Raw genomic sequence first — 12506 nt, 5'->3', positions numbered from 1 at the left:
TGCATGGATAGTTATTGTTCTGCAGAGCTGCTAACGTCCGCAATTGACAGGTCAATGGTGCCGCAAAACGGCCAGCAAGTGACGTAAAACGATAAAGAAGCTTGCTGCAGCGAAGGGTGTAGTGAACTTTTTGATTTCTTGAGATTTCTGAATTTTACATATTTTGGTGGAGGCGTAGTTGAAGCCTCCTCAGCCGTTCACCTGTGAATTTTCACCAAATGTGTAGTTGAACCAAGACGTTGAACCACGACGAAAAAAAACAAAGTAAAATAATAATTTTCAAACTTCAATGAAATTCAGCCTCTTTCATTAGTACCTCCTGGGGCCGTCCGGCCCGGTCTTCGGGATCTCGTCAAGATCATCCATCTTGGCAGCTCAGCCCACCATCATCAAAGCACGGTGAATGTAAATGAACCAGCTCCAAAATGGCCCAAAAATCACCCAATTAATGATTTTTATTAAACTTCGCTGCCTCCCGTTTGTGTCACTTTTTCTGGTTGCAAACCTTGCTATGTCTCTGAAAAACGTCACTATTTGCCTATCGTGGGCCAATTTGCAGCCAAGATGCGAGGCGAAGCTGCCCTAGAAATTCGGAAACCCACCGCAGAAAAAAGCAGATTACACCAATGAAAAGCAGAAAAGGTGAGCAAAACAACCAGTGAAACTTTGCCTCCAAATTCCCACCCGCTTTCAAGAACCACCAGGGCTTGGGCATCTTCGACACTCGTGCCTCCTGCACAATGCCCCCTCAAGAGCAATCTCCCGCAGCAACTATATAAGAGCCGTGTCCCCAGATAACGGTGCATTGTAGAACCATCTCTCAGTATGTCACTCACCAACCCAAACCTTGAAGGCTACGCCATCACCAGGGGCATGTGGCTCTACTTCTACAACCCCAACAAAAAAACTTTCAAGGCTCCCAAGAAATGCCTGGGCTGTTACAACAATGACACCTTCGTTGTCTGGGCTGTCTCTGTCGCTGCTCAGGCTATTGTGGATGGTGCTAGAATCTACCCTGAATTGAAACCGCTTATTGGCCCTGCCATCGACACTTTCCAGCGTTACAAGAACAACCACACCAAGGGCTTTTCTGCTGCTGAAAACGGCGGTAACGATACCGATATCTACTACGATGACGATGCCCAGGTGGCTAGTGCTATGCTCACGGCTTACGAGGTGACTGGCGAAAAACGCTTTTTGGACCAGGGCAGAGAATTGACCAGATTCCTTATGGGCGGCTGGCACCCCAAGATTGGCGGTATCAAGTGGCACGTTTCCAAGACCTACGTCAATGCCTGTACTACCGCTGAAGTTGCCAAAGCGTGCCTCCAGTGCTCCAAGTTCATCCCTGACGAGGCCCAGACTTACATTGACTTTGCCGCCAAGTGCATCCAATGGCAGATTGACACTCTTCAAGACAAGAACGACAAGTGTATCATCGATGGTGTGCAGCCTGACGGCATGAAGTTCGAGAACGGTAAGCTTACCTACAACACCGGTACCACTTTGTCCTGTGCAGCCCACTTGTGGCACATCACCAAGGACGAGAAGTGGAAGAACATTGCCGATGACTTGGCCAAGGCCTCCATCGACCACAATGTGCCATTCTTCGATAGAGACTACCCCATGGAGCTCCGCTACTGGCGTGACCCCAACTACTGGACGCAGTTGTTGATCGAGGGTCTTGCTGACTACTTGTTGTACGTTGGCAACGATGCTCCAGAGGGTTTGCCCAAGGCCATCCACGATGAGGTGCTCCGTAACATCTTGATGTACTACAAGTACGCCAAGGACCCCCAGGACGGCCTTTATATCCAGACTTTCGAGCCCCACGGAACTTTCCCAGAGAAGGCCGACCTCTACAAGGAGGAGTTCCAAGGCAAGAAAAAGGTTGGCTTCAAGGGTGAGGATTCCGACGGCGGCAAGCCCCAAAAGTGTTTGATGGGTCTTGGTGCTGCAGCCCGTTGTTTCTTCCAGGCTGCAAGAATCATCCCCGAGATCCACTACAACAACAACTGAGCCCATCAGCATTAACTCGCAAATGTATTATCTACGATTGAACGCCATTCGCTGTAGTTCTACACCGCTTCTCTATGCTAGTTCTATTACAGAATGTGTCTATTTAAACACGGTAGACGGGCACATCAAAGGCCAGCGCCTGGGGCAATGCAAATGCGTCTCTCTCCACCACCAACAAGTCCTGCTGCACAGCAGCCACCTTGAGAATGGGTCTGTACTTTTGTGTTATCCAGAAAGCGGGCTTTTCCTTGTCGTCATCGTCCACCATCTCTTCATCCTCGTCGTCGTTTTTCACAAGATCCTTGACGATCTGCTCTCCGATATCTTCTTCATCGTTGATGCTGAGACCATTGTGGCTTCTCTTGTTGGAACCACGGGAAACAGCATGTCTTAAATTTTTCGTCATGTCCACGAATGCCATCCAGGTGCTGCCGTAGACCCACACTCTCTTGTCGCTTACAAAAAGACCCATGGGTTTCTGGGCTTGTTTGAGAAGCGCCAGAGGGACATTTTCGGAGTTTCTCTCGGACCATTCCGACAAAAGACGGCCGCCCAGTTTGAGAATAAATTCGTAGATTTTGTTTTCTTGCGTCATCACCACGACAGTATTGTCTGAAGTGACATCCATGAGATGCACCGAAGTGGAAGGCTTGGTCAAAAGGAAAGGCTTTTGTTTGCCTTGGAGTGGAAGCACCTCAACGGCATCGTTGAATCTGGCAACCACGATTTTCGTGTGGTCTGGTGAAATGGAGACACAGCGAACGCTGTTGAGGTAGTCGATGCCGCTTTTAACCACGGCAGTTTCGCTACCCTCGTCGACACTGTCAACTTCGTCGACGAGATTAATTTTTTTGTCAATGCTGAATTTGTAGAACTCGTTTTCTGGCGTCAATACGAGGAGCTTGGAGGATTTATAGACCCACACCTTCTTTGCACCAGCAACAGCAGCGTCAAACTCGTCGTCACGGATCTTGGTAACAGCCAATTTGGGGCCCTGCTGCTCCAAAGTGAACACTTTCACCAGGTTGATGGTAGCAACAGCCAAGTACTGTTTTCCATCTTCAAACTCCTCGCCTATGCTGACACTGGTGATATTGTCGTCGTCAGCCAATGTAAGCTTAGCCACAAGCCTGTGTCTGTGGTCCGCCAAGGCCCAGATCTTGACAGTCTGGTCCTGGAAAAGCGCCACAAGGCGGCTCTGTGGGTGAACGTATATGTTGGAAACCTGCTGGTCCATGAGAATTTTCTTGAATGGGCCGTTTTCGAACAGCTCCGTTTCTTGCACGATAAAAGAACGTTCAACGCCACCGCTGACGAGCACGCCAAAACTCTTGCTTTCGTAGATAGCCATGGCCAGAACGTCGTTGGCGTGCATGAGTCTGCTGCCGTTATCGATCCAGCGGGCCTTCTGCTTCTTAGGCTCAGCACGGGGCCTGAGGCAGGTAAACTGGTGGATTTTTCTGTCAATACCCGCAGAGAAGAATTTGTCACCGGCGGCGTTTCTGGCCAAACAGAGCACATCGGCTTCGTGAGCATTGAAGTTCAGCACCATGGTGTAGTTCTTAGCGTCCCACACCTTCACGGAACCGGTACTGTCACCGGTGACGAACTGGCCACGTTCTGGGAACGCCACCACCGTCCACACGAGCGTGGACTCTGTTTTGCTGCGGTCCACCTTCATGGTTCCCACAATACGGCCTCTATCAGCATCGTCCTCTTTAACCAGCCAACAGCGAACCAGGGCGTCAGCACAGCCGGCCACGACCATGTCCTTTCCGTAAAAAGCAAGCCCCAACACACGCTGGTCCTGTCTCTGGCAGATCATGTGGTGTTCCATCACTCCTGGTCCTCCAGAGATGTCCACCAAAACAACACTTCCGTCGTCACAGCCCACAGCCAAACGGTCTCCTGCCTCGTTGGCGTCAATACACCAAATCACACCGGCATTGCAGTCGTAGTTGGCCTTGGGCCGGAGCGTACGGAGATCCCATTCGGTGATGTATGTGCTTCCTCCTATGGAAAAGAGCCTAGGGCAGGCGTTTCCGTTTTTTGGCGTTGCCCAGACCAAGCCCTCGACAGTACGTCCGCGTGCACCCGGTAGCGTCATCTCGTGGGTCCAGTTGGCACGAGGAGACCAGATTTCAATGTCTCCATTGGATCTTCCGAGAGCCATTCTAAGACCCTTGGGAGGATGGCCCGAGACGGCCAGCGTGTGGGAAAACGCTAGCGCCGTGACGCTGTGCGGCGTGTAGTCCACAAAACGGCACCTGTGAATATCCATACTGGGGGATTTGTGTGGAAATTGGAGAGGTGAGTTTGTAGTTCGTGATGATGGTGTGCATGGCTGCTCGATGCCTCTACAATTTTTGCACCCAGGTCACGTGCACACCTGGAAGTCTGGTTTTGGAGAGTTATAACAGGTACCTGGTTTGGAGGGTTAAATTTTATTGATTCTGCTGTTTTGTAGGCTATTGGAAGAATGGTGTTGTTTGGCGAATCTGATTTTATCATGTTTGATTTACATGCTTGATGGACATGTGCATCGCAGGCATCAGCACTACTTACATTAAGAGAAGCAGTCTATAGCGTGTCAGTTTCATATATTGTTTGCAACTGAATTGAAAGCGACGATTAATCTTTTCTTTATTTCCACCGAATTTAGTCCCTTGTGTTGTTGACGATTGTCAGATTGTGCTGTGGATATAGATGCGGAATCATGATCTGATAGACCATTACTCGATACACAAGCGGATAAAAGAGTGTCTTCAAAGGTTTTGCCAGTTTGATTTATTGTACTGGACTCAAACTATGAAGTCTTGAAAGGTTTCGCCAAATTGGTAGATTGGAATGGATTCAAATTTTGAAGCAATTACTCTTCAACAGGCAAGTTCAGTAACAATCACAAGTTTTAAGGCATGAATCTGAGACAACTGAGCCCACAAGTCTTCAATTGAGACCAAGATCTCCAGTAAAAGATTCCTTGACTTTTTTATAACCTGCAAAATCAAGCCTTATCCATCCCCTACACTGCCGCTTTTCATTGCTCATAATGCTTTATATAATCTATGGAGCGGCTAGACGAAGCCGACGAAGCTATTGATGAAGGAGAGTAAGCGGACAAACCACTTGTTCTCATCGGTATTGACGATCATGTTCACCACAAGCTCCTTTTTGCGTCGCGTGGAGTCGAGCTGTTGCTTGACAAGCGTCAGCTCCACAACCACATTGCGCTTGATGCACCACACAAGGAAGAGAAGTGCAACCACACTGATAGAAAAGTTCTTTAAGAAATGCAACGCCTGGACACCCACAAGACGAAGCACATGCACCACACGGCGCTTGATGCGCTCCTTGGGATCGAGATCCAGCTCCGGCTCCAGTTCCAGCAGAGACGAGGCGGATCTGCCGCTTGACTTACGCCCCAAAAACTCCTTCGAAAGCTTATTGACGATGGTGTTGATTTCACCCTGCCAGTTGCGGAAATCCTCAAGCGCTGCTTCTGGCACGTTTCCTTCCTGACGGCCCGTGCTCCCCACTGAACCCGCATTGGCGATACCACGGCGTCCGGACATGGAGTAGACCGACTGGGCACCCTTGTTGCGCTGCTGCTGCACGTACTCGCTCAACAGAAGCTGGGTATTACGGGTCAGGTGCGAGTAGATCTGCTCTAAGTTGCTGCGGTACTGTTGATTTGACACCAGCGCCAGGTACGTGCTGCCGATGGGCCAAGGGGTTCCCGACAGTAGCCTGTCTGACTGGTCGACCTGGGATAAATCCGGCAGCTTGGAAACAAACCGGTTGACCGGCTCGTATGGCTGCTGCTGTTGCTGGAACGGGCTCTGGAACCGTCTGGCAGGCTCTTCATCGTCACTAAACTCCACATCCTTGATTTGGTCCCACAAATACTCCAATTCCCCAAGCAACTCCCTGGCTTCCGAGGTGCCGCTCGCGTACACCCGCATGGTCTCAATAAGATACAGAATGTATTGTCTCTTGGCCTCTGTCCTCGAGAGGCCCTCTTCTCTTTTCCAAGCGTCCCATTTCTTTTTGGCGCCCTCGTCCTCGAGCGTGTGGCCTTGAGGTCTGGCCATAATTCCTACCACGTTGCCCTCGGTGGCTTGTTTATAGAGTCCATAGAGTTTGACCCTGTTTTCTGCTGGAGGTCTGGGTAAAGTGCCATAGTTGGAACGGGAAGATAGCGCCCGAATTGTGGTGATTGCTTTCACAAATACACGATCTGAAGTTAGTAATTATTGGGAGATTTAGGCAAGGTTAGACATACCGATTGGGTCGGACATGAGGAAGAGAGTAGTTGGTATCTGGAGTAAACAGATAGTGCGCCGGATGCACGTGAGACCCCAGACTGTGGGGAACCGACCCTGGGGTATTTTGGAGAGGAAGATTATAAATAAAGGGGAGATTCCAGGAGATTGAAAGTGGGTGATTTGGAATATCTAGTTATTTTGGGGATTTGGCCCGAGTGTGGGTGTTTGGCGTGGGGTTCTGGTGCGGTGGTTGCAAACTGGATAGACCGAGGGGCGATAATAGAGTTTGGACTTTTTGGGGCTTAGAGAGGGTTTTGTGATTAAAGAGGTTTTGAAGATTTAAAAGGGGTGGATTTGTTTGTTACGGTCGGAATTTGTGGTTTTGAAAGTGTGTAAGTTGACAGATGCCGAGGATCCAATGGAGAGCCGATCGGTGTATGCTAGTTGGACTAGGGCTAGAGGGAAATTGAGATGATATTAAAGGTGGACTAGGAACTCAATGTTGACAATCTACGCTTAAAAAAGCTTTGGTCCGGTTTACTTACAAGGCAAATGATAAGTGTGGTTCAGAGCTCTATAACAGCTGATCTGGTACAGCCGTATTGGTGCTTTACGTTTTCTCTGATTTAACATTCCCAGACGTCTTTTGGGTATATCAGCTTTCACAATTTAATCATACGGCGGCCTTCATACGGCTGGCTTAATGCAATTGGTAGCACTATAACCACCATAATCGACTCGCTCTTTTCGGTAAAAGCATCAACACACTCCGAACCCAGCGTATCTGAAGTCAATGAGCTAGATAATCCCTGTTTTCATCCAAGCTGATTCAAGCTAGTTCTGTGCCCTTCTATTGTGTCCACTCCTCTAGCTAGACCACTACACCCACCATTCTACAGTTTGAACTCACCAAACGGCTCGCAAACACTTCTTCTGTGACGTAAATATATTACCCTATGTATTACACCTAGTTTTCTGGAACATCAATCTCACCAGCGTCAATGGCCTCAATAATGTCGTGAGGGTTCTTGAACTCAACACGGCAGCCAACAGACTGGGCAGTACCCAAGATCTCCTTAGTGACGGAAGCCAAAGTCTTACCGAAAGACTTCTCTCTCATCTGTCTGGCGATCTCGAAGATCTGGTCAAGAGGAATGTTACCACTGTGCTTGACGTTCTTCTCCTTCTTTCTGTCTCTAGGAGGCTCCTTCAAGGCAGTGATGACAAGAGAAGAGGCAGATGGAACAACGGAGGCGGTGGCCTGTCTGTTCTGGATTCTCAACTGGACAGTGACCTTGATACCCTTGAAGTCCTTGGTGGCCTTGGCAATGTCTTCACCAACCTTCTTTGGGGACAAACCGAGAGGACCGATCTTTGGGGCAAGGGCGGAGGAAGCACCGACTTCACCACCGACGGCTCTCAAGTACAAGAACTTCACTTCAGAAGGGTCGAATTTTGGAGGCATGGTATTGACTTGAAGATATGGGTGAGAGGAAACTGGATTTTTTTTGCAAAAATTTTAGCACTAGCGAGCGCTGCACCGGAGGCACGTGACCCATCGCTTCTTTTCTGTTAACTATGGGTGGGTCCGGTTGGGGTTGGTTGGTGCGCCCAGGGTAATGTACAGGTATTTTTCGACCAGCAGTCGCGTTAGGGCTCCAGCCCTAACGGAGTTGGGGTGTCGACGACGGGGACCCAGCAAAGGAAGCCAAAGCGTTGGACGAATTCAGCGATTTTGTATTCAATAAAGCATGACTGTAATTGTTAGGCCAATAAGGGAAGGAGTTCATCGAAACATGCCGGTGATTGAGGTGGCTGCAAATGGTCTGAGACAGGGAAGGATGCTACTGAAATGAGGTTTAGAAGTAAGTGCTTGGGTGCTCAAAGCTGTCTATCGAATGGTTTAGTGAATCAGATGATTATCAATAGTTACATTCCCGTTGGTTTATTTATAACAGAGAACCGTTCGTGAGGAGCGTAACACACGTTGACAGAGATGGCTCACAAGTTTCATTCAACAAACTGTAGTAGTTTAAATTAATGCTTACGTTCAAAGTTCTCTTAAAACTGAATTATTTAAAAAAGGGGTTGGCAGCGGGCCGAGGAGGTGCAATATACTTTGCTGTTGCTGATGAAGAGTGTCTATCCACTCATACAAAATGTCCTCAAGTCGATGATTTAGACTACAGATTGCTAGTTATTATCACCAAGGAGACTTAGAGTTTTCTAAACTCATAACTTTCAGTCTAATACTTGTATTTTTTTTCGCTTTTGCTTTAATGTAGATGCTTCTTTCGTGCTTCTATTAGATCGCTGACATCCTCAAGTCTCTTTGCTAATACAAAATATAGAATTTGTCGCAATATCAATCATGCAACCCTTTCGAATTTACTTGAGATTAGATATATATGTTTTCCAGGTTTATTCGCTGCATCTTATCAGTGACGTCGGTGTATGCCGCTTGATGCACGCGGTGCGTTTTTACGAGATTATCTGACACCATCAAGGCAACCCACCTACAATACAAAAACCACCAAATGAGTTGTGATCTTCTACACTACAATCGGACACTTCCTATTTCAGTTCTTTATCATAAACAAATTAAACAATGATGCATGGGTATAATGAAATGTGTATATGTAGCCGGCTAGAGCGTTCCTCCGGGGATGTCATCGCCGATACGAGAGTCCTCATATTTGTCGTTTTCGTCCGGCGCAGCGGACGCTAGCTCCCTCAACATGATAGCAGGGTTCTTTCCGTGCTCCTGAAGCTCCTTGAAAACAATAACGGGTTTCTCGGTGAGCTTCAAGATACGTTCCTTGTCACCGTAGCAAATCACCAAAACGTACTTGCTCCAGTGGTTTCTCGGTATATGGTGCCTTTTCATCGCTTGCTGAAGTACCTTGAGACATGTATCGTCCGAGGATGCCTTGAGCTGCTTGAGCGGTTGTGTTCCCTGGTTTGGCGTCAGCAAGTTCAGCAGACTTCCGTGCGAGACTTTGGATTGGTTTCCATGACCGTGGAAGTAATGCGACGTTGGGCTGAGTACCGAAGAGGAGCTCCTTCTCGATTTGAGCAAGGATTCGCTTCTCTTGAGCTCGTCAATCTCTCGTGGCAGCGCTCTGTCATCACCCGGACTCGCAACTGCCAGACGAGACTCCACCAAACGAGGTTTACTAAATAAACGGTGCGACAGGGACAGTTTGCCCATATCGGTGATTTTGCCGACACCCATTGAGAGCACAGAGCCCGAGGAAAGACGACGGGACTGCGTGGGGCTCGAAGGGTGCTGTGAATAAAGCGAGTCATGGAGATTCGAGCTCACTGAGTTGGTTGAAGTCGAGTGGGTCATTCCCTCTGGAACACTGGGAGGAGCGTCTGGAGTAAGCGAATCGGCATGGGTCACAGTGCCGGGGTTTGAGCCGCTATCCTGCTCGTTCTTCGAGTTCACCAGCAGAGTAGGCAGTTGCGCAGGCACACCAGGGTCTAGAGTAGGTGTGGGGAGCGGCTTAGAGTCCTTGATCAACCGGATCACCGGGTTCAAGTCCGCCTTGAGTTTTATAAAGTTCTCGTTGAGTTTGCGAATGTCGTCTGAGGATGCCAGAGACGACAGCCCTAGCATGGACGAGTTCAGAATGGCCGATCCCGGAGTGGTCAGGGCGGGAGGAGCCGTGGATAAGGTCTGGGAGGCACGCTTGAAGATGTCCTGAACGAGTATCTGGCAGAGCGTTAGCGCCTCCACAGAAAACTGGTTATTTACAAGCAATCCCTGAGCAAAACTGGCCGTAGTAGGCGTGTTAGCGTAGCTCATGGAACCTGGGGTGTTTGCGTTGGAGATTCCAGGGGTTCCTGGCTTCGAGCCCGAGGGGAGGCCCGTAGGCAAGCCATTGTCCCCCGAGATCAAGGAGAAAATGGCCCTTTTGACACGGAGTCTTGTAGCCAAAGGCTCTATGCCCAATTCACGTAGATGGTCGCTTGTGATGTAGGGAAGAAGCAGACCGTCGATGTTGTTTTCTATGAAGGTAGCGCTGAAGTCGTGGCCAATGTGCCCCTTAAGATACGACAGCACCTGGGCTGGATCCCATTGAAGAAACAGTTCCATGGTGGGGTTTGTGGAAGCTAGATGGATGTGATTGTTGAGGATGTGTGGCGAGAAAGTAGTAGGTGACGCGTCTTATGCCTTTCACTCGTAGTTCATGGAATTGACCTCTCCTTGTTTTTGTTGTTAAGGCTCGCTGTGAATCAGTTATATAGAAAGATGATCCGTTGAGTTTCGTGCTTCTGATACATACCGCACTGATACATACACGCACAAGACCTAGCCAAGATCCAGAAATAGCCCAGGCAGGAGACGTGACCCATTGCTGTTTTTTTTATTGGGGTGGCACAGTCCGATTTGGTAATTTCGGCGGAAAAAGTGACAAATTCGGCTTGAGGCGAGAGGTCTAGATTTGGAGATGGCGGTGAGTTTCGAGCAAAAGGTGGTGTCATTTTGTCTACTTAAGGTTATATATTTGGGCTGGATTTGGAGATAAGGTTATTTAGAGAAATGGCTGCATGTATACGGCTAGGCTGCTGGTATGTTTCGCAGCCAAAAGGTAGGCGGATCTGTGCATTAACAGCGATTGTGGAGAGCATTAGAATTGGGTATTCAGATCGTTAATTGAGTTTTGCTTCTTGAAGTTAGTTGGGTTGTCCTTCGTTATTTATGGTAATTTTGAGTCATAAGTATTGTGCCCATCGGAATCAACTAACCCAACTGACGGTTACCTATGCACCCAAGCCATGCGTTTCATCAACATTCCAGCGGCCAATTCCTGAAACTGGCTTTGTGTTCCAACGGTTGCACTTAGATCATGTCTCACCCACGCATTAGTATTCGGATAGCGTGGATCGCTGCAACCGAAGTTTCGTCAGACGGCTTGTACGATCTGTAGAAGGTCTGAGAACTTGGCAGCATTGAAGCATTGGTTTCACCGTGGGTTTTGCAGGGACTCGGGGGTTCAAAAGGTCGACTTTTGCCTGGCCGGCATTGTAGTCGTTCCTTGTGGAATGCTAATTTCTGCAACAGTAAGCCTGGTACGCTTCTCATTCTTCAAATGAGCTTCATGAATCTGTATGTTTCGGAGTCGTGACGGAGACACGATTAGCTCTTTAACATTTGCCAAAATGACCAATAGTTATTGAGCAACGTGCCTTGTTACTCTCCGAAGCTAAACAAGCCGTTGTCAACAAGCCGTTGTCAACAAGCCGTTGTCATTGCAATACGCGAGACGTCATTCAGAAGTCTGATTCTGCTGTATTGAAAACACTCACTGTGCAAGTGACGTCACACAATTTACAAAAACCCATTTTGTAGATAGGAAAAATTCCCGAAAAATTCCCGAAAAATTGTGCCACTGCTCTGGTCCGTCTCGGTTTGCAGCCATTTCGCAGCCATTTAGCCCACCACCGCCTCACTACTAAACCTCGTAAAAGCTTATATAAATAGCATACTCATTCACCCATCATCCACCTCCTTCACCTCCAAATCCCAAAAGCCCAAAATTACAAAACATCAAAAACACCACCTCCTTTTAAAACTCCCGACTACACACCTAGCAACCGAAAAACCACCATCCATGCCCCTCCAGCCAAATTGCCCCTCATTGATCCCACCATGCCAATTCCCCACTTTCTCCAAAAATCAATAAAATCCAAAAATCCAAAAATCAACAAACCCCATTATTATCCGCCCCCTTCGCCACCAGACCCCTATTATTCACCCCTGACCCTGTGACATTTGCCTCCCTTTATTAGCCTAGGCCTTCCGGGTCACGTGACCAGATCGCCCTGCATGGGTGGCGCAACACTAGTCAGCAAGCCTGCTTCTACCCCAGCTTATGATATAATGATCTCCCCCTACCACCTACTTTTTCTTAGTGTATCCATTTTTTTCTTCCTTGCAATCATGGCCGAACAACACGAAGAGCTCATTGTTGACCTCAATGGCAAACAGGTTCCTTTGCTGAAAATCAGCAAACCCCACCACAGAATCCTTGACCACAACCAGAAGCCGGTTCCAGACCCAAAAACGTTCCCTGACGTTGAACCCGAGGCCAAGGAGAGAGAGGCCAAGTTGGCCGAGGAGAGAAAGCAGGCTGCTGAGCAGAAGGAGCTGAACGAGTAAAATAGGAATATATGATTTGAAATTGTTTGAATGTAGTAGGTGAGCCATGTGGC

At 48.4% G+C, this 12506-nt stretch overlaps 6 protein-coding genes across 6 annotated transcripts; 2 read left to right on the top strand and 4 right to left on the bottom strand.

Annotated features, from left to right (window-relative positions):
* Positions 1–825: 825 nt before the first annotated feature.
* Positions 826–2019, top strand: C7M61_001935 (uncharacterized protein; the record flags this gene model as incomplete). The annotated part of the gene is made up of 1 exon (XM_024857327.1): positions 826–2019. One exon carries the CDS (start codon positions 826–828, stop codon positions 2017–2019), a length of 1194 nt encoding a protein of 397 aa, XP_024714463.1.
* Positions 2020–2122: 103 nt separating this feature from the next.
* UTP4 (Utp4p) lies at positions 2123–4300 on the bottom strand (the record flags this gene model as incomplete). Its single annotated transcript, XM_024857326.1, has 1 exon — positions 2123–4300. One exon carries the CDS (start codon positions 4298–4300, stop codon positions 2123–2125), a length of 2178 nt encoding a protein of 725 aa, XP_024714462.1.
* Positions 4301–5093: 793 nt separating this feature from the next.
* C7M61_001933 (uncharacterized protein) lies at positions 5094–6317 on the bottom strand (the record flags this gene model as incomplete). The annotated part of the gene is made up of 2 exons (XM_024857325.1): positions 5094–6256; positions 6302–6317. 2 exons carry the CDS (start codon positions 6315–6317, stop codon positions 5094–5096), a joined length of 1179 nt encoding a protein of 392 aa, XP_024714461.1.
* Positions 6318–7251: 934 nt separating this feature from the next.
* On the bottom strand, positions 7252–7749 carry RPL12 (60S ribosomal protein uL11; the record flags this gene model as incomplete). The annotated part of the gene is made up of 1 exon (XM_024857324.1): positions 7252–7749. One exon carries the CDS (start codon positions 7747–7749, stop codon positions 7252–7254), a length of 498 nt encoding a protein of 165 aa, XP_024714460.1.
* A 1182-nt stretch (positions 7750–8931) lies between these two features.
* Positions 8932–10386, bottom strand: STE50 (Ste50p; the record flags this gene model as incomplete). The annotated part of the gene is made up of 1 exon (XM_024857323.1): positions 8932–10386. One exon carries the CDS (start codon positions 10384–10386, stop codon positions 8932–8934), a length of 1455 nt encoding a protein of 484 aa, XP_024714459.1.
* Positions 10387–12120: 1734 nt separating this feature from the next.
* ASR3 (Asr3p) lies at positions 12121–12453 on the top strand (the record flags this gene model as incomplete). The annotated part of the gene is made up of 1 exon (XM_024857322.1): positions 12121–12453. One exon carries the CDS (start codon positions 12121–12123, stop codon positions 12451–12453), a length of 333 nt encoding a protein of 110 aa, XP_024714458.1.
* Between the last annotated feature and the right edge of the window lie 53 nt (positions 12454–12506).

This window comes from Candidozyma pseudohaemuli, assembly GCF_003013735.1.
Source record: "Candidozyma pseudohaemuli strain B12108 chromosome Unknown scaffold00003, whole genome shotgun sequence".
NCBI lineage: Eukaryota > Fungi > Ascomycota > Pichiomycetes > Serinales > Metschnikowiaceae > Candidozyma > Candidozyma pseudohaemuli.
This window is presented reverse-complemented; position numbering and strand designations above follow the sequence as displayed.